The sequence below is a fragment of the Stegodyphus dumicola genome, chromosome 2 (genome assembly GCF_044657685.1).
Source record: "Stegodyphus dumicola isolate Sdum_Otavi_A_Nest chromosome 2, ASM4465768v1".
In the NCBI taxonomy this organism is placed as follows: Eukaryota; Metazoa; Arthropoda; class Arachnida; order Araneae; family Eresidae; genus Stegodyphus; species Stegodyphus dumicola.
Genome location: NC_140769.1, coordinates 235,113,636 through 235,134,777, shown reverse-complemented (window position 1 = coordinate 235,134,777; position 21,142 = coordinate 235,113,636). Strand labels below are relative to the sequence as shown.

General features: G+C 29.5%; 1 protein-coding gene across 1 annotated transcript in view; it reads left to right on the top strand.

The window, feature by feature from the left end:
* Window positions 1-21,142, top strand: part of LOC118190032 (proton-coupled amino acid transporter 1-like) — a 124,873-nt gene that overhangs the window by 86,365 nt on the left and 17,366 nt on the right. The window contains exons 7-10 of the mRNA XM_035360716.2: window positions 4,026-4,110; window positions 11,416-11,694; window positions 12,950-13,125; window positions 14,725-14,909. Coding sequence (XP_035216607.1) covers window positions 4,026-4,110; window positions 11,416-11,694; window positions 12,950-13,125; window positions 14,725-14,909 — 725 coding nt within the window. The remainder of the gene's footprint in view (window positions 1-4,025; window positions 4,111-11,415; window positions 11,695-12,949; window positions 13,126-14,724; window positions 14,910-21,142) is intronic.

Sequence of the window (21,142 nt, the reverse complement as noted above, 5' to 3'; positions counted from 1 at the left end):
TTTCAGAAACTGATGTTCTGCCAATGCAATGGGGCTTATAGAAGATTTTTCTTTGAAATTAGATAACATTTCCATGTTGTTATTTTCAATTGTTCTCTTTCATGTAGTAATGAGTCAAAGGTGTGAAGAAAAATGTGACAGTGTGAGACTAAAAATGTATATCATAGCTTTAACAGAAAAATGCTGAAATACATAATCAAAGGGCAATAAAAAGTATTACATTTTTGGGCAATAAGATGTATTACATATTAGATGTATTACATATTTTAGGTAAATTAGCAGGTTTGTGTGCTCTGAAATTTATTGATAAAATGCTTTCTAATTTTTTATTATTTACTTACTGACATAAGTATTGTGGTCTTGCAACAGCATTATGTTCCTATACATAGAACATTTGTAGCATTCAAATTATAATTTATAATAGTGAACATAATAATTTACAATATTGTAATAAATAAAGGAATATTGATTGAGGTTAATATTAATTTGACCCATCTCTCTATATTCACAGTCCAAAAACATTTGAGGTATTGCTTTTAATCATAATCTTTTCCTGTTCATGGGATTTTTGTATTTATATTTTTTAGTCATAATCTGTCATAATTACATAAAATAATAAATAGAAATTACTGTATGGATATGGGTTATCTGAATTGTGTGAATGCTTTCCTTCAGACAGAGCACTATAAAATGGTGAAATGTGTTTCATTCTAAAATTATATGGAGGAAATAATAGAAAACCAAATTCATAAGAAATGAATAATGATAAAGTATAGCTTCACCCAAATTGATCAATCGTTCATGAGATCTGTAAATTTAAATGATAATGTAATGGATCAATTAGATGTATTCTACAGTATCAATTTGATGAATGATAATCATTATTTCACCAAGAATATTTTCTAAAATTTTTATGGTGGTCAAGTAGTTAAACATTTTATTGATATAGTTTGCAGTGAATTTACTAATTAATGTCTTAAGTATTCAGTTGCATGTCCAAATATATTTTACTGTTTAATATTAACTTTTAATAATGGCATTAATTTAAAATTCACTGCTTAAATTTATAGGAATTTGAATAATATAAGGTTCTTTTGAATTTTGTTTTTTTTTTCCCCTGGGAAAAGTAAATTTTTTCCTCAATATAGTCGCCACTGAGATTCAGTGTGACAAGTTAAAATTCTTTTTTCGAACCAGTGGAAAATATGACTTTGAAGAAGGCTGCAAAATGCATGTTGACAGAGATGATATCTCATTATTCATTCAGAATGTTTCCCAGTTAAGATAAATTTTCAGGTTTTGAAACAAAGTTGTAAATTAAGGACAAATCTGAATGTAGTTATGCAGTTTTGCCACTGCGACAGTCATTTTGTTGTATAGTGAGTTGTCGTAGGAAAATAGCCCCCTTTTTTGTGCTGTAACCTTCACCGATTTTATTTCATGGCTTCTTTCAAGCTATCCAGTAACTTTGCAATACAGTCAAAAGCCGTTAATTAGGACACCCATAATCCGGACCTCAAAGCTACAAACTTTCTGCGCATGTGTCGTGCGCAGAAAGTTTGTAAGACCTTTACGGCTGCGAATATGCTTGTGCGCGTGCACTATATATGTTTACGAGTGCGCGTTTAATGTATAACGGACGGTGTAAGCTAAGCTAAAATTATCTAATTCAGTTAATGTTGCAGATTGCGTTGTTCCTTAATCTTCAAATTGGATCTGGCTTATTATTTTTTGCAGACTGTTAGAGCAATTTTATAAAAGTAAGCTTGAACTTTCGATTATGTCAAATAGAATTTCTGATATATATTTATTAATATGTAAAGGATTTACAAAGCGAAAGTATATTTCGAAGTTCATTAAACAAAAAGTGGAATTGCTGCAAAAAATGGATAAAGGCATATCATTTGTTTATCTAAACTTTAACGTTTGTTTATCTAAACTTTGTTTATCTTTAACGCCGCGGCACGCAAAGAATTGCAAGTTGATCTGTCAGCACTATCCTTATCTTCAGGGCAGATGTTTTTATTTTATTTGGCTTATAATTACTTACTAAATGTAGTATTTCATCTCTCCGTCTTTGATATGATTTAAATCAAATTCCTCGTCATTATAATTCACTTCCGATAGCGAAGAAAGTAACAGAGGTTATTGAAAACGAAAAAATTTCGATTGACAAATTAGTCGGTAGACACAGCAATTATAGGACTTGAACAGCGGAACTTTGTAACTGAACAAGAAATTATGTCTGTTTATAGAATTAAAGAGAATGTATTATCACATAAGAAACGAAGCAACTTAAACAGCTTACATTGAAAGAAATGTTTAATAAAGTAAACAAATAAATATTAAGCTTTTTTTTTTGTAAATTTCGATACCCTGTAGATCATAATTGCTGTTTATTTCATAAATTACGGTTTCATATTTTTAATTTTATAATTTCTGCATGCCATCTTACCAGATTTAAATTGATGATCGATAATCCGGAATCGCCGAAGTCCCGACGAGTCCGGATTAACGACTTTTGACTGTAATAAACCTTTGTTATTGTTTTTCTCTTGATCATGATGATTTCTCAAGAATCTTCCAAATAGCTACCATTACCTTTCTTTTCAGCAAAATGGCTTTTACCATTTTGGGGACATTTTCATCTGTCACTATCTTTGACTTCTTGTTATCTTGGATTAAAGTTTAATGTGAAGCTTTAAACAGACAGAAAATCCTGCAGATTATAGTTGAAAATTACCAAATACTGCTGTAAAATCTTTTTTCATGTGGACTTAAATTAACAATCAATAAGTATGGCTGTAAAATTTTTTCCTCCGTCTGTAAATTTTTATGTAGGGTATCAAACTCTCATTCATCTGAGATGCTTGTAATGTCAGCTGTCTTATACATTTAAAATTGGTAGCTTTCCATAACAATACCATGGACTTTTGAAACAGTATCTATCATGGTGACTTTAGCTGGACATTCAGAATACATTCTGTTTAAACTCATTTTTCTGGAATTAGTCTTCAGTGTTGGTGCAAAATTGCTATTAATTTATGCAGTTGGCTTTGATCTTAACAACTGTTTATTATTAATTTTTAATAAAAATCATTTATCACTTTAGTGAATCATCTTTTTCACTTCTATTTCAACTTTTCTAATGTTTGCTACAACTGCCTATAGAATGTCAACAATGCATCACTATTTCCTGAAATTTGGACTCTGTTAATTTGAAGAGAAACATCTGCCAATGTGATGCCATAAAATGAATTGACTCTATTTGTTAGAAATTCGCCAGACTTATTAAATGACCCTTGCACTTGGATTTTACTAAACAATTTAAATTGTATCCATTAATTTTATATGTTTGAAAGTTGATTATCTGTAATATTTTTCTGCAGTATTAATGTGTTTTTGAAAACTGATTATTTAAGATGAATTTTATAATATGAAGACATCACAAATAGAAACTTTTTGTGTGAGAATACAAGCTTACATGTGAGTTTAAGCATGAGAATAAAAGCTTAAGTGTGAGAATACAAGAAATATAAATGTGTAATCACGTATTTCATATATTAAGATGAAATTTGTGAATCTTTTATATGCTTGCCTATATTAGTCATACCTCTACTTTGAGACCAGGGTTTCTTAAACTTTTTGGTGTGGGAACCCCATAATATTTATTAAAATTTTGTGGGACCCCATAAACATTGCGCAAATCTGACAAACGCGTAAGTGAAACTATCAGTTTCTTCACTTGTACTGTAATATACTATTGCATGTTTAGTTCATTAATTTAAGTAAATTTAACGTTTCTATTATAAAAAAAATGCATTGAAACATTTTTCGTTTCGCAGGACCACAGTTTAAGAAACACTGACCCACAGTTTAAGAAAACAATCAACCCACAGTTTAAGAAACTCTGTTCTAGACATTTCATTCTGTATTGTTTATTTCCTTTAATACATGCACTGTACTCATATATTAATGTGAGTTATGTATTTTTTAGATGTTTTATTGTACTTCTTGTTTTTTAGACAAGCAGTGAATACTATGCTCATGCTCACACAATTTGGCTTCTGTTGTGTTTATTTCCTGTTTGTATCAAAGAGTTTATATGAGGTAAATTCATGCTTTATTATTGCAATTTTAAGAGTTTTGTAAAGTTTAAGCTTTTTGTAAAATCATACATTCTGTTATACTGAATAGCAGATATGTACTAAAGTACAATATGCAGTAGGATAATAAGTATATCATATAGTTTTTATAACAGTGTAACTAAGCAGGCAAAAGAAATTGAGCAAATATATATGTACACATACGTATACATATATATTTGTAAAGGTTAATGAAATTGGAATTGTTCAAATGTTTGAATGTTATACAAATTGTACAGTGAACTAAAAATTATAAAAATTATTTTGCATTTGTTAAAAGTTACAAAAATTGTAAAATTCAAAATGGGAGTGCCAGTGAATAGAACAGATTAAAGTGAAGGTAAAAATACACATGGAAAAGCTGTATTATCACACTTTAATTTTGTCAAGAGGAGGCCCGCCATTAAGTAATAACACTCCTTTTCCTACAGAATCTTTTTTCTGTTTGTTTCTGTATGCTTAAAAGAAACCAAGGTAACAAATAAATAAATAAATAAAATTTTTTTAGCACCTCCAAAAATTAAATGTGCCTTTTTTACAAAAAAGTCTGTTTACCTTAATTTACATAAAAATATTAAATGTAATTTAAAAAATTTTTAAAAAACTGTACAAAAGCTACAAAGTAGATAAATAATCCGATACTTAATTAAGTTAATAAAATTACTAAATTAATAATTTGCATCAATAAAATTACAGTGCAAATAATAATTACAAAAAAAAAAAAAAATTCTTGAAGAAAAGGAACTTACTAATTACAAGCTGGGATTAAGAATGCCACTGGAAGTTGACAAACTCAAAGGAGCAGACAGAGGAATGTAGTTGGGTTGCTGTAGGCTAGTACAGTACAAAGTCCGAAATCCGGATGTCCATTATCCGGAATGATCTAAAATCCAGACCTCAATACCACCAACAAAATCTTTCTCGTAGGCCCTACGCATGCGCATTTTATTTCCCCCTCTGCGCATAATAAAACATCTGGAGAGTCCCGATTCTTAATTTCACTTCACTAAATAAAATACCTTGTTACTGAAGAAACAACCATTTTAGCATAAATTTGTACGATCAGTAATTTGACTCCGTTGCTGCGTATTTGCTTGGCACATATTCTCAAACCGAAACAGTCCACATAGATACATCGTTGATCTGACGCCAACCTGGCGAATCATTATTTATTATACTTTTCCTTTCATTACTGCATGTTTATCAAAACATAACAACTTGAATAATGACTCATGTAGCGATGCCTAAAGAACTGTTTTATGTAAGCATTTGAATAATAAAGGAGTGTGGTAACCTTTTATGTTGACAATATGTTTGGCGATGATTACAGATTTCAGTTAAATACACTAAAAAATGTTGACGAGGAAAATTTTACCAAAAATTTCTTCCCATATGCTAAAAATAGATTTTGTTGATGATACTCATAGACCCAAAGATTACATTTAGAGCTATTTGAATTAAGAATAACTGATTTGCTATTTGGATAAACCCAGAACCAGTGCCAGGACTCGTATGGCCGTGCTGAGTTGCAGAATTTAGGACCCACAGAGATCAGGTGGTAAGATATCTAGTGCCGGCCCTCAATAAAGCTTAAGTATATGTGGGAATTTATTTATTCAGAACTTAAGCCTTAAGCATGTGCAAAAAATAGACATAAGTATAATAAATAACTAAACTAATACAATTCAGGCTTAATTGTCTCAGTGCATGATAAAAGCAAGATAAAATTTAACAGAACAACTTGTCATTAGCTGCCAAGCTCATGATGCTTAGCCAAACACATATAGTGAAGGATAGCTAAATTTGATGATGATAGCTGCTAATTTTAAAGGTTTTCAGATATCGCAAAACAAAGGTGAAATTTTCCAATTAATGGATTTTGTAAAGGAATTTGGAGAGGCAAGTAATAAATGAAGATGATGTAAAAGAAGTTTTTTATTGTGGTGATAATGCTTCTTAATCATCAATCAATTCATGAATGGTGAAATCTGTAGTATGGTTTTAGATGCAGAAAGTACCACTACTGATAGTGACGAAGGTGACAGAGAAGTTACTGAAAACGAGAAAATTTCGATTGACAAGAAAGTCCCGACGAGTCCAGATTTTAGACTTTGTACTGTATTAATCTTGCCATGCAAAATTGCCAAGTAGACCATATGTTAAATGAATAAATTAATATTATACTAAAAGTTGAAGAATGAAAATAAAAATATTAGGAAAGGAGACATTTTTCACTTTTATTGACATATAAAAGCGACTTTTGAAAAGCAGATGTCTTTTTTATTCAAAGAATATTAGGAATATTGTACAAATTATACAGTGAACTAAAAATTTATGTGCTATAAAAATATCTTGTACACATCCGTATTGTTCCTCATGTATGCTCTATGAAAAGATCTCAAACACCTCTGCTTTGTTCCTCCTATTACTTTTAAGAATTAACTTCATGCCTTTAGGATAATTTCATAGATTGTAGACTATTCCAGTTTTTGATAACAGTCCTTGAATGACATTTATAGAAATTTTATTTATTTTTAATATTTAAATGAGAAGAAATACTTCTTGCTGCTCTTGTTCTATCTCAGTATGGATATTTTTAATTTGCTTTAATTAATTCATTATAGTATTAGTAATTACTTTTTTGAATATAATGGTTGTAAAATTGAATTCTCTTCTTCCTTATGCAAAGTAAAGGAACTGTTATCACAAAGCATTTTGGGTATCTTATTTCAATGAAAATAGTCATTTTGAATGCTCTTGAATCTATTTGAATGATTTTTTTTTTTTTTTTTTGCATAACATCTGTATGTAGAGACAGAATAAAGGACATTTTTCTCCCAAAACAGATGATCAAATGTATTTTATTTAAAATAAATTCAAAAGATATTTATTTCATGATGTTTGTATGTATTTATGTATCTCACATAACTCAAAAACAAGTAACTGTAGAATGTTTAAATTTTGTATATGGGTTTGTTATAACATGCGTTTATGCACCAAACATACACACACGCATATATATATATATGAAATGTAGATTCTCGTATATTATTTGTGTTGTGCAGCCGGGCCAACAGGAATGAGACAAATTTTGAATTATAAAGTGATACGTTTATTTTAGCATCCATCTCACAAGCGTTCCTCCTGTACCTCAAGGAGAAGCCCTATTTATAGATATGTGTGCATCATGGTGCTCATTCAATCAGCGATATTAATTGAAATCATGAGGTGATGCTATCTTCTCATCAGGAGTGTTCTTAAGGACTTTATCTAATATGACAGATTTACAGGTTAATATAATTTATAATAAAGAAAGGATTTCGCCAAAATTTAGGAACAGGGATGCAATTTAGGTAGAGAATCGCCAACATATTATTAAGCAATATGATTAGAATTTAATTTAATCAATTGATTTAAAAATATCATTACATATGTAATATATTCAGGAGCAGGAATTTTGATGTCATAGAAGTGTTGATCCATAATGACTAGGAAATTGGAGGCGAAGGCAGATTAAATCTTCAGTTTTATTTTCAGCAACATGTTGTGGCTACACACAAGTCGGTGCATTAAATGTGCCTGTTCCAAAGGGCTTACATTTTTGATAGATTTGCAGCAAAAGAAGAAGAAGCAAACAGACTGCAGTCCAGCTAAGGCAAAGCGTAGAAAGAAAGTGTGAAATGTTCAGGATGAAATCTTAGTCAAACTGAGTTAGTTTTGGTTCTCAAAGCATTTTGATTGGATAGTTAATATTGCTGTAAAATTATTATTGGCTGCATGAGTTTTAGTTCAATTTACATCACCAGAATTACATAAGAGTCATATGACATAGACTTTTCTCGAAATGTCACAGTGCAAATAGATGTTGCTATTTTTAGAATAGAGAAGGAAAATTAATTTACGCTGCTAATTTAATTTTTCACATATTCTTTATTTTTTTACATATATATATATACCCACCCTGTTACCAGGCTCGGTGAGCTCAGCATTTTTATTCATGTATGTTGGGAAAATGTGCGTGTTTTGCTTTAAAAGTGATTGAAGTATGATGTTCTTATGTTCTGGTTAACGTTTTTATGCTTTCATTAATGTACAGGTAATAGTGTAGAATTAACAGCAGTTTAAAAGTTTAAGTGGCACTAGGCCACTTAAACCATGAGGCCATCATTTGTCTACATATAAAAAAATTTTGTAGAATAGTGAATTAAGTCAGTTGAGGCACCAACTTTAGTGTCTTTTTGCCCAGTGGGACCAAAAGTTAGTTTTCAATTTTGTGCGCCGAAACTTTAGTCTTCCTGTCCATTGGCTGAATTGCTTGTTTTGACATTGAAACTCTAATTTCAGTTGTAGAAATTTTTTTTTAAATGCTTTTGTCTGTTTAGGGTTTTTTTGTATTGTACAGTTTTAAATGAAGATGCGTCGAGTTTTGTATTTTTGCCTTAATGGAAAATGAGAACTGAATTGAGTGAATGAGAAATGTATCTCTAATGAAATTTTAGGAAATAAGTTTAAGTGAAGTATAGCAAAAATTGTATATAATTTAGTAGGAAGCACAAGGAAGTCATGTGGTGTCCGCATCAGATCATTTTTTTTATCAGGATTATAGACAGCATTACACAAATATCTTATTTTCATGTATGTCTAATTGAAACCATGTATACACTTTTATTTTATGCTTGAAATCTTGCTAGCAAGTACATTTTTTTTTTACTCCAAACACATCTAAAAATATTATTATTGTCTTGAACAATTCAGAAAGCATAAATATTTTACCCTGTATTTCATAACTTAATGATAACATAGAATTAAGAGAAAATCACAAGTGAATACAAAGAGTTCTTAATTATCTATCCAACTTGATCCATACAAATCCTACTGATTGTTTTTCCCAATACAAGAAAAATATTAAATTGTTGAAATGAATTTCAGACATCAAAATCAATTATCAAGATTTGGATGGCTATAAAAATCATGTAAGAGAGAAATTGTTTAAAAATTTAATACATAAAATATGTGTATATTTATAATTTTAATGTAATATATGTATATATAAAGCATCCTTTTAGATGTTCTGTTAAAAGAGTTTTAAGCAAGCATCTTTTTAGGTCTTGTTTAATATATTAAATAAAATTGAAAACTAAATAAGTTTAATTAAGTAATGTTGTATTATTTTCCTTTTTTGTGATCGTAAAATAAGAGTATGGTACATGAATTATGTGGCTTACTGAGTAGGCTTTAATGTGATGAGGCAGTATTTATACTGTACAGGATGTTTATAATCAAAGTTTCACTTTCAAAAAGGCTGTAAGAAAAGACCTACTGGTCAGAGTGATTTGAAATTTGATTTGAATGTATAGAGGGAAAAATAGATAATACTTTATCAATAGATGGCATTGCACTCATAATAATATGCCAATTAAACAGTAATAATGATAATATACTAATTATGTGATGTGTGCACCACACATTACACTTATAATAAAAACATGGAGTACGTGCCGTTCCCAGTATTTTGCTTCTGAGAAGCTCATCATCACTCTATCAATGAAAGATCAGGTTTTGCTTGTGAAGTTTTTTATGAGAAAGTGACTGTGCATCAATTACCCTGGAGAAGTTGCAGACCTTAACCCCTTGGGTACGGATTTATTTGCGAAAATATTTTCACTTGGAACAGATATTAGGTGATCCACTATATTTTTAATCTTTCTTATTATGTCATCTTTATTTTCCTTTTCATTATCCGTGCAATGTAGAAAGCTTGAAATATCAAAAAACCTATTGCGTGGCATAGTGCTGGCAAAAATTGGAGTACTTATTGTATATCTTTTTGACCAATACATATGCAATTTTGGCTTCTTCATTTGTGACATCAAGATGCATAATGCAATATAAGCTTTCATTTCATCAGAACATACAGGAAACCACCTTTGGTTTTTTTTTTTTTTTTGTTACACAACCTTCTTTTCTATCACTTGTCTGGCATATCTATTCGTCTCTTCTACTATAGTGTCCCAAAAATCTTCATTCGAGACTTCTTTCAAAACATCTAAAGGCTTAGGTTTACCACTTAGTCTACGCAGGCTCAAAGGATTAATTCCAGAAAAACTTTTTATGTCAGCTACATTTCTTCTTTCCAAGTCCATTCCTCTGATACTGGTTCATGAGAAGATTAATTATCACTGCTCGATAGACATCTTGTGCATCTTCGAAACCTTGATATTATATTACAGTTGTCAGCATTTTCTATTTCAATATCGTCTTTTTCACCTTCGCTTTGTATTTTGTTGTAATTGTCAATTTTAGGATCACTAAACAATTAATTCTTCTTTAGATTTCTCAAAGTCACTTTTGCTATCACTATCATGAAATATATTCCTTTTTTTTATATAATGGAGCAGTGTATCCCAAATAATGTTCACTGAAATGCTGTAATTGCCTCTTCTATTATGACTGATACAAGCTACAATGAAATGAACAGAATTGTGCCTAACCTCAAATAACGTTTTAGACACGTCATCCGCTCCTAGGGAAAACAAGTGAGTGACGTCTCTCAGACGTCAAATGTACCCAAGAGTTTAATTTTTGGTTTGACATCTTAGACACGTCATCCGCTCCTAGGGGGAAAAAAGTGAATGACATCAAATGTACCCAAGGGGTTAATGGATATAAGGTGTGATTCTAGTCCAGTGTCTGTCAACTGTCTGCAGAGATGATTCTTAAATTTGAAGAGATCAGTTGATTTAACATAAGATCTCGCAGAGGGAGGAAAGCTATTGCTTTGATTTCAGTTGAATATGTGTCTATGCCATTTTAAGAAAAGATAAGCAGTGTTGTGGAAATGTCCAGTACAAGGGAAAATGTCCAATCTTTAGACATGCATATCAGATTGGTTTGTAAATTATTTTATTTTATTACACTCTTAAGGAAGAATTCTAAATAAAAAAGGGAAAAATTAAAAGGCAAATTACTTGTAAAAAGTATTATATGTATTACCTGGCGATAAATACACTAGCAATCAGTTGTATGCTATAAATTGCTTATGAAATAAATAGCTGAGGTGGTAAATTGCTGGCAATCGATTTTCTTAGATTCTAAAATTGTATCATTTCAGTATGAAAACTGAATTGAAAATATGTCTGAAAAGTAAAATAAAAGGAAATATTTAAATGGCCTTATGTGTGACATTTATTATATTTCACATTTTTCCACAATGATAAATTTTTGCATTGGCTTTTGTCATAGTTTATAAATGAAAATGCTTTATTTACAGGTGTGCAAAAACCTAATTGGGTATTCTCCTATTGGGCCTAAAGCTTACATGGGCATACTTTTGCCATTCATGATTCTTTTTAATTTCATTCGTAATCTCAAGAAGTTATCGCCTGCATCTGCATTGGCTAATGTGTTACAGAGTGTTGGTCTTATAATGGTATTGTACTACTTATTACAAGGCCATCAGAGCACAAATCTGGATGTGTACACATCTTCCCTTTCAAAGCTGCCTCTTTATTTTGGAACAGCCATGTATGCATTTGAAGGAATTGGTGTGGTAAGTAATCTCAGATTCATAAGAAATTACTTTATGGTTAATTAACCAGAAAGATTTGATAAGTTTTTATCTAGGGAAAATTTCATAGCTCCAGTTGTCTTGTAACTGAAGTCATGATGTATTAGAGCTGAAGCTGGCAGTAATACTGAATTACAGAAAATGTTTTAAAATGAGTGGTTTGATACTTTCTCATTGAATGTCTAAATGGATCCATTTAATTAAGCTGTTATCAAATGCTGCATTCCAAAAGAATATTTTCATTTTTAGTTATCATTAGGGAATTTAATCAATTTAAATAACATTTAATAATAATAATTTAAAATAAATTTACCAATTTTAAATGAAATTATTATTATTTATGTGAGGAAACTCTTGTAATTTGTATGTAAGATATGGTGAAGAACTGCTCTGTGTAAGAAATCTAACTTACATTATTCTTATAACATTTTTCTGCCATTGATTTTGCACTTGATATCTTTGCCAGCAGAAAAAGGATAAGGCAGTATGGGAAATAATTGTTTTATGTACTTGATGACAAGCTATAATCAACTGCATTATCACTATATTAGCATCTATCTGAAACAAGTCGGGGATAAATCTGAGCTGTATTTATGTATGTATGCACAGGCATGGGTCTGATGTAGAATGAGTTCCCAGAATGCTGTCCTCAGAACAGTATATATATTTAAGAAATAAACATTGATATAGAAATCATGAGAGGCCACAAATAGAAAAGCAATGAAAAAGCTTTTAAATATTTATAGACATGTATAACTGTATTTAGTAGGAGAATAATTTATGTGCTAAATAAATTTGAAGTAAAGTCTGCTTGCTGTGTGTGTGTGTGGGGGGGGAAATCCACCTAATTGATAGCACTTAAAATATTTGTATATGTAACTAAATAACTAAGCCATTGCAAAGGAGCAATTTTTCTGTTAGATTTTCATATTAGTTGTGTAAAGTATTTTATATATTCCTTATGAATTTTTTATTTTAATAATAGTTTTTGTTTTTTATAGTACTATAGAAATCTAATAAAACTTCCAGTAATTTTTATCTACTTCTTAACTTTTAGGGAAAGTTTCTGCGCTGTATACACTCAGGTTTCAAGAAAGCCGTACAAAAATAAAAATAGCTGTAGAGAAATACAGAATTATTTATTTTTCTTTGTTGTGAAAGGTTATAACTTCTAATGGAAGTTAACAATTTTTGTTGTAAATGGTAACTTTACTATTCTTTTAATTCTGTATATTAGGTTCTTCCTTTGGAAAATGCAATGGCTACTCCTGAGGATTTTGGTGGATTAAATGGTGTGTTGAATACAGGTATGGTGGTAGTTGCCTGCTTATATACAGGAGTTGGTTTTTATGGGTATTTAAAGTATGGGAATGATGTCAAGTCAAGTATCACATTTAATCTGCCTCAGAATGCGTAAGTTCAAATTTCAATTAGTTATTTTAGAAGATTTATTGATTTTAATATTAGCTTTGCATTTGCAGTTGACCCTTAAAAAACACAACATAATACTGCAAGAATGGTAAGTGCAACTTTGGCGAAATCTTCTGCCAGCTTTCATTGGTTTGATGGCTGGCAGAAGGTTTGATGGCTGGCTTTCAACGGTTGTTGATGGCCGACCATTTTCATGGTTGACGGGATGATAACTACTTAATATCAGTTGGTTATATATGTTAAAATTTGCCAACAAATGTTTTTAGACTTCAGATGGTGTCAGTATCTGTGAGAGAAATGAACGGAAACATAAATCATATTTGCATCAAGTAATAATGATAATTGTGATATTTATAATAATAATTTCACAGTTTGCTTCTTTTGCTAGTATGGTGAATGTAGATGTTGTATCTTGCATTACTGTTAATTACTGAACATTGTATGAATTGAAATGTGCTCTTTCTTGATTTTTATTAGTTTTTATTTCATTTTATGTCATACTACAATTGCACTGTAAGTGCAATAGATGCTTACTGCTTATGCTGCTTCTAAGTAAAAGAGAAAAATCACAATGAAAATGTTAAATTGCTTGCTGTTACAATTTTAATAACGACCGTAATGATGCATGAATGTATAGGCTAGGCTATTGCAAAAGTGTCATACAAATTAGATTTACTTTGTTATTAGAAAGCCACCATATTGCTTATTCTTTGTTATTAATGCAGAAATCTTTTACGTGCAAATAAAAAAATAACTTTTTAAACATTTCATGATAAAAAAATTTTTCGAGTCTTCCCAACTGTGTTACTGTATTATTAAAATTAAAAAAATGTAATACTAAGTCTGTTAGTTCATTTGTATGTTTTCAAATTAGCCTTGCTGAATACATACATTGTATCATATGAATGTATTTAATGTAGTACATATATTTATGAAATTCATTTAAGTTTTAAGTAAGTACTATTATTATTCATTTAAATTTTAAGTAAGTATTATTATTCATTTAAGTTTAATCATTTACCAATGAAATTTAGTTATAGTTAGCTATCTCTTTATTATTATTATTATTATTTTTATTCCATTATTATCTTGTTAGAAAAATTAATCACGATGCCAGAAAAATATCGATTTTGTGCTCCCATTTGTGAATCTTCCCATCTTGTTTACATCTGCTTATAGTAAATCCATTTATATACTTTACATATCTGTTATTCCTAAACTATCATAGTAATTGTTTTCAGTTATTCTATTTTCATATAAAATTTAACAGAAATAAGAACATCTGTAAATGTTTGTTTTTATTAATTAAAATATTTAATTAAAATATTAATGTTTTATTTATTTATTTTTTGCCTTAGCTAATCATTTTAAAACCATCCTCAAGCAAGTACAATAAATAAGCTTTTATATAAAACCTGAACAATATTTCATTTAAAAATTTTAAATTTTTAATAATACAATTTTATATTGTGCTCTGCCCCCTTTTATATTCTGTTTGAATTTAGAATATCTTTTGTATTTATTATAATTCTTAAAAATTAAAGTACTTGATTTTTACCATAATTTTTTTTTTTTTTTCAGTGTAAGTGAAGTGATTCGATTGATGTTTGCTCTAGCCATATTCCTATCATATGCCCTGCAACTGTATGTGCCTCTGTCTATTATCTGGCCATTCCTGAAGAGAAAATTTGATATAGAAAGATTTTCAGAAAAGGACCAACTTCTCATGGAGCTTTTACTTCGGACTGTGCTTGTTATCATTACTTGTGAGAAAAATTTAAATTTATTTTATTATTCTGTTGCTAATAAAGGGATTTTTTTTACTAATGTGTATTATTAGTTACAGAACATCATATAAACATGCAAAGTTTTTGATGTCATGAATTTAAATTTTATGAAGCTTCTGCATTACGATAAATGATTTCCATACTAGATCTTTAGATAGAACCTTTGTTTCATCCCCTTGAACAAATTCACACATATATTTTGTTTTGGGTTAAAAAAATATCAACTAATGTTAAAAAATGTTGTTCTTTTTGGAAATTTTATTTTCTAGATATTAGTTTTGTTGCCTGAGAAAGGACTGTAATTTTACTAGTGAATTTGTTTTCAAGTTAACATTAGAATTCTCTTAACATTGAAACAGAATTCAGTATTTGAATTTGTATTATTTAAAGAAAGTTAAAGTCCCATATGATACTGCTTTTTCTATCACATAGACTAATATTTAATACACAATTTAGATCAGTGGTGTCAAACTGGATTTGCCTTAAGGGCTACCTTTAAATATCTGCTGTCAGAAATCAACAATTTCATGAAAGTAAGTAATTTTACTGAATGATTTTGTGTTTCCAAATAATAAGGTAAAATAAATATGAACCTACTGAAGAAAATCCACTGAAAAATGCAAATGTAATATAGGTATAAACTAATTTTATTTCAAATTAGAAAGTAAAGAAAAACACATGCAAATAAACTAATTTCTAATACAAGAAAATGTAATTTAATTGTCAATTTAAGTCAGTACTGCATTAAGTCATTAACTTGCTATTAATGAAATATTTGTTTATTAGTATTATCTTACAACTTATTAAAATTTGGCATATATTATGATTACACAGCATTGCCAGCACCACATTGTTTTTCTGATAATCTGGAGTCAACATGTATCTGTACTTGCTTTTTTTATTTTAAATTGTTGAGACACCTGCTCACAGAGGTGTTGTTGACCCAGCCCCCCCCCCCCCCAATTTTTTTCACGCTTAGTGTACACATAAGTATGTTTTTGTATTTTAAAGAACTTTTTTTTTAAAACTAAATGCTCCATTAGTTTAAAGTTTTCATCACTTTTATTTTTTGTACTTTTGAGTGTTATATCAGTATTAAGATTAAGAATCTGTAATCGGCCTCTGATTTTTTAGTAAAACAGAATTTTTCCATTAACAAAGTCACTTCTGTTATGTTCCAAGAAAGGATTTTTTTGTGAACAATAAAATGGGCTACAAACACAAAGTTAGCATGCCTTTTTAAACAATGAGACGATAATCGATATGAAATGAAATTACAATGCGATTTGAAGTTGACATGGGAATTCATAATGAATCAGCTCTGTTGAGCTGAAAGTAACCATTGCAACATCTGTAATGTAAAAAAAATAAGCTGTTGTTCTTAATATTTCGAATCCAAATCATTCTTATTTATGCATGTAATCTCATTTTACATGTTATTGCTCTTTAGAAGGCTGATTAAATTCAAATTACTCCTATAAATGATCGTAGGAATTTAACATATTAAAAAAATTATGGTATGCAATAATTTAAAAATACCAAGGATTTATGACATCTAAAATTTTTTTCTTTGTGATAATCGTTTTACAATAGAGAATGCATGTTCTCAATCAGAATTTCTGTGGGAGATCATTTTAAAATCTATCAATTGTAAAGTTATTAATTATAGAGTTCTGACGGTTATAGAGTCAGGCTGAAGTTACCTACAAAATAAATATAAGATTTTTCGCCTCGTAACTACAAACGTTTTTAAAGTGCTTGACGAGATTATGAAATTCTCTTTCTATTCTTGTTTTATAGAATGATGTATAAAAGCTAGTTTCTTAGAACTAAGAGACAGGACTTCTTTTAAATTCTGAACTAAGTAATGGGAAGTTTTCAACATACTTAGCTGGATCATACTCCAGAATAAATTTCGGGTCTAGAATGAGGATAAATGACAGAAAATGGTGATAGTCTTTTTGTTCCGCAAATTGATTTTAGCCAGAAAAGCAAATATTGAGTTTATCACTTCTGATACGCATTTCCCTTTTCCTTGTAACATAGTATTTAGGTCACTCAGTTTTACTGTGATATCAGTTAAAAATGCCAAATCAATAAGCCACTCCCATGCTGTACAATTTTTGGTCATAATTGAAAGAGGAAAGTTTTAATCTCTGATAGTATCATAACAAATCTTGTTAAAACTTTTTCTCAAACAAATCTTCTGCCTTACTTCTGCATGATAAATTATATCACTTTACTCATTATCTAGATTAGCAAAAGCTTAAAAAAGTTGATGATTCAAAGACTGCCTTCAGATAAAATTTATAATGCTTACTATAACAGTGATTACGGGATTGGCATTGAGCATTTTAATGGCCAAATTTTTTAATGAATAATGCAGTGGTATAAATTAAATTTTGAATATCTGTTATTCTGCTTAGAGAGCCCAATAAACCCAGTATTATTCCCAATTATAACTGGCTCATCATCGTTTATGAGTGTGTTGAATTTTTTTATTGGTGCATTCTTTTCAGTAATATAATTTTTAACTGCATCGTATATGCCTTGCTTTTGAGTGTGTTTTGTCAAAGTCAACATGATTAGCAATGCTCCTGTAATGGAAAAATGAAGAAACAGCATTCTTGTGAACATTAAAAGTTGCGGTGAATCATCAGTGACTGTATCAAACTGCATCGAAAAATATATGTATTTTTCCAAATCAGATTTCATTTGCACTTTAATGTTATCTGCATCATCTACTATGCCACCATGTCTTGCAACATAAACACATCTTTTATAGTTGAGATTATTTCATTTTTTGTTTTCAAATTTATGAAATAAAAGTCTGATATTGCCAGCCTTCTCCATTCACAGTGCCTTTCTGAATATGCTTTTTTATGCGATGCAAGAATGTAACGTACCTTGAAGGATGCTTCTGTGTGATTCTTTTCTTTGCTTTGTTTTTAAGAGTGTAAAGACTGCCTTTTTAAGCTTTTAGAAAAGATTTCAATGGCTGAACTTTACAACTACATAAAGCAGACTTGAGTGGATAGTTACGCTTGAAATCCTTATGATCGGTTTTATAATGAAGTTCAACATTCGATTGCTTTGGTACCACTACTGAAAAACTGTTTCCTCCCCCCGCAAAGTCTGTACATAAAAACTCTTTCTCCCATTCATTGCTGAAATGGTAGATTTTTGTTTTCTTTGATGGTCCCAACATATCACTCCACTCATGCTCACAAGCACACTAAAGTATCTGATATAATTAAAGTTCTATGTTAAAACTCGCCAGAAACAGTATAGTCTGGCAGCAATTACTGCCATATTTTATCAGCTTATTTCAACTGAAGTGATAACTAATGACCATTGACTGCATGGTCTTATGGGTGATTCAACATTCGTGCAGATATATACAAGCAGCACTAGCAGCGAACAGGGCTTATGTTAAAGCAGGCACTCTTATCCACTGTGCAGATAAAACTGCAAAAATGGGACAGAGTGAAGGTGATAACATGTGAACAAAAGTGCAATGCCTCTGCATGCGAAGTATAATTGTACAATTTTTCTGCTATTATGATTGTGCATAAAGATGATTTAGACTGATTCAGACTGTAACCATTTCAGATAGAGTTCTTTGGCTACTTTCCAAATATTTATAACACATGAATAACTGAATGCTTCAGAATGAAAGTTCTCACTAGGAGCAAAGTGCTTAATCTTTCAAAACATTATTAATGCCACTAGTTTCAATTCAGGTAATTGAATGAGCTGGCTGCATGGAAGTTTCTTCATTTTTTTATGTACAAAATGAACATAAGCCAGATTTTTCTTAGAAAGTTAACCATGAACGCTGTTCTCATGAAAGTTTATAGCTCTTAAGAGGCTTGGCATTAAAAAAAAATCAAGATCATACAAATATTATATTTAAAAGAAGTTTTTATTACCTTTAAAAAGGAAATTTATAATTAATATCTGATCATAATCTGTAAATTATAGTTGGCTAGACTGAACTGTACAAGGCTTATATATGCAGATTAGAATTTACAATTTACTTGCTTCATTACTGAAACAACTGAATGCTGTGTTTTGAAGTTACTAGTGTGTAATGTTGAAGTAAGGCTTAAAACTAAGATTTGAGTTGAGAAGAAATTCATATTTTTCTTTGTTGCACAAAATTAATCCCCCCTTTTTAAAAAATATAATATTTTTATTATAGTTGTGCGTAAAATAAATATTATTTGTTAGTTATATTATGCAGCAAATAAGTAAATGAATTACTTGAGGAACTGAATATGTTGATATTTATGCTTGTGCTTTTTTTTTTTCAGGCTTATTTAAATGGTTCATTCTCATTTAGCAATAATAACAGATTTATTTATTAGATCAAACACAGAATATACAGGACCATAAATAAATGTCAATTTAGAAGAGCTTTTTGCTTTTGAGGATATCATTATTAATCCTAATAAGAGGAACTTGATTATCAGTAGGCAGAAAAACTTGATTATCAGTAGCCATTAATAAAAGCAGAAAATGCAGATAAAATGTTTAAAATATTTTATGACTACTAATCAATAATTTGTTTAAATTTGCTCATTTATTCCATTAATAATAAAATTACTTACATCAAATCTCTCCTTAATTAATGCATATAATGCATATTTTGCTTGTATACATTAATTTTGAATTAGTGTGTAATTATTTGCATTTCAAAAATAAAACAACCTGTGTGCCTAATTTCTGATAAATCTGATAATTCTTTCTTGGTCATAAATTTTGTTGAACAGTCTATTTGTTCAATTGCATAGAATTTATGTATTTGTATTTTAAAGGGAAAACATCAAAATTTTATTTGATGAATTATGCATCTGATTCATAAAATCAATCTTACAATTTATTATTATTTCTTTTAATTGTTCTGTTGAATTTGAATTATATTCTTTGAAATTTTAAAACTTTTCTTTAGAAAGAAGTTGTTTATATACTTGTGATGTTTGTTAGTATGTGGATGTAATGTATATGTTTATCAAATTAATGTAAAAAAAAGTAGAGTAAGTTTTGCTCATTTTTAGTTTCTTTTCTGTTCTTATTTACTATATTTTAAAATGACCTCCTTCAATGCTACTTCATGTAGCATTTCGTTTCCTTGGCATACTTCTTTCATGTTAACTGAGATTTAAACTTGCTACAATAGCTCCACTGAGAATTCTGTTTCCTGCAGTTTTTCTCAATTTCCATTGAGAATGGTTTTTTGTATATATTATGGTCCTAAAATGGATATAGTCTTTTGTTAATTGGTAGAACTTTCCAAAAAATTGTGAAAATGTTGCGATATTCAAATATGAAGAAATTAATTTACTTGTGCTGTATTATTAACATTCTAAAAGTTAGCAAATTTGTAAATATATTTTAAGATTGCAAAGTGCTGTAATATCTTGTTATTTAATAAATAAATATAATTATTGTTGAAGTGGCAACTCCATATTTGTATTAAACTGTTCAGCAACATGAGATATTGTTTTAAAAAAGATTAGAATTCTGAAGATTTTACCAGCTAGGAGTAGTATAAAAATTTTGCCACTTAAGAATTGCATGAAATTTGTCTATCACCGTGAACTAGAAATAAAACATATGTTCCACTAAGAAGATTGTCTGTTTTGTAAATTACTGCAAAATACATTAGAGTCATAATTAATTGGAGGTTCCACCGGGATCCTGGAAATTAGGAGTGCAATTATCAATTTCGATGGTGCTGGTCTCCTAATCCCAGAAATTTGCTGAATTTTTTAGAAACGTTTTGCTAATACCAATTGCCGAGTTTGTTTATTTCAAGGAGAAATGGATGTAAGAAGTCTGCCATTTTAAAGCCAGATTTGAAGCAGATCATTCAAAAGTTATCTTCTGTGCTTCTATAACTTGCGTCCGAGCAAAAATCTGTCAAACAGGATACTGCTGATTTCTGAAGATAAGATTAACTTTTGGTTTTCTTAAAAAAGCTTTTATTGAATTTTAATACTTTATTTCAGAATTATAGTTTATCGTGTAAGATTTTGTTTAAAATAACTGACCCCAAAATTATTCAGCTTAAATTTATAATTGATATTTGTGGTAAAGAAGTATTTTGAAATTATTTTTTATGCTTTACTTTTATTTGCATTGAATTTTTATATTGATAAATGATATGTGTAAACCATCCCGGCATTTATAAAAAAAAAAGAACTGCT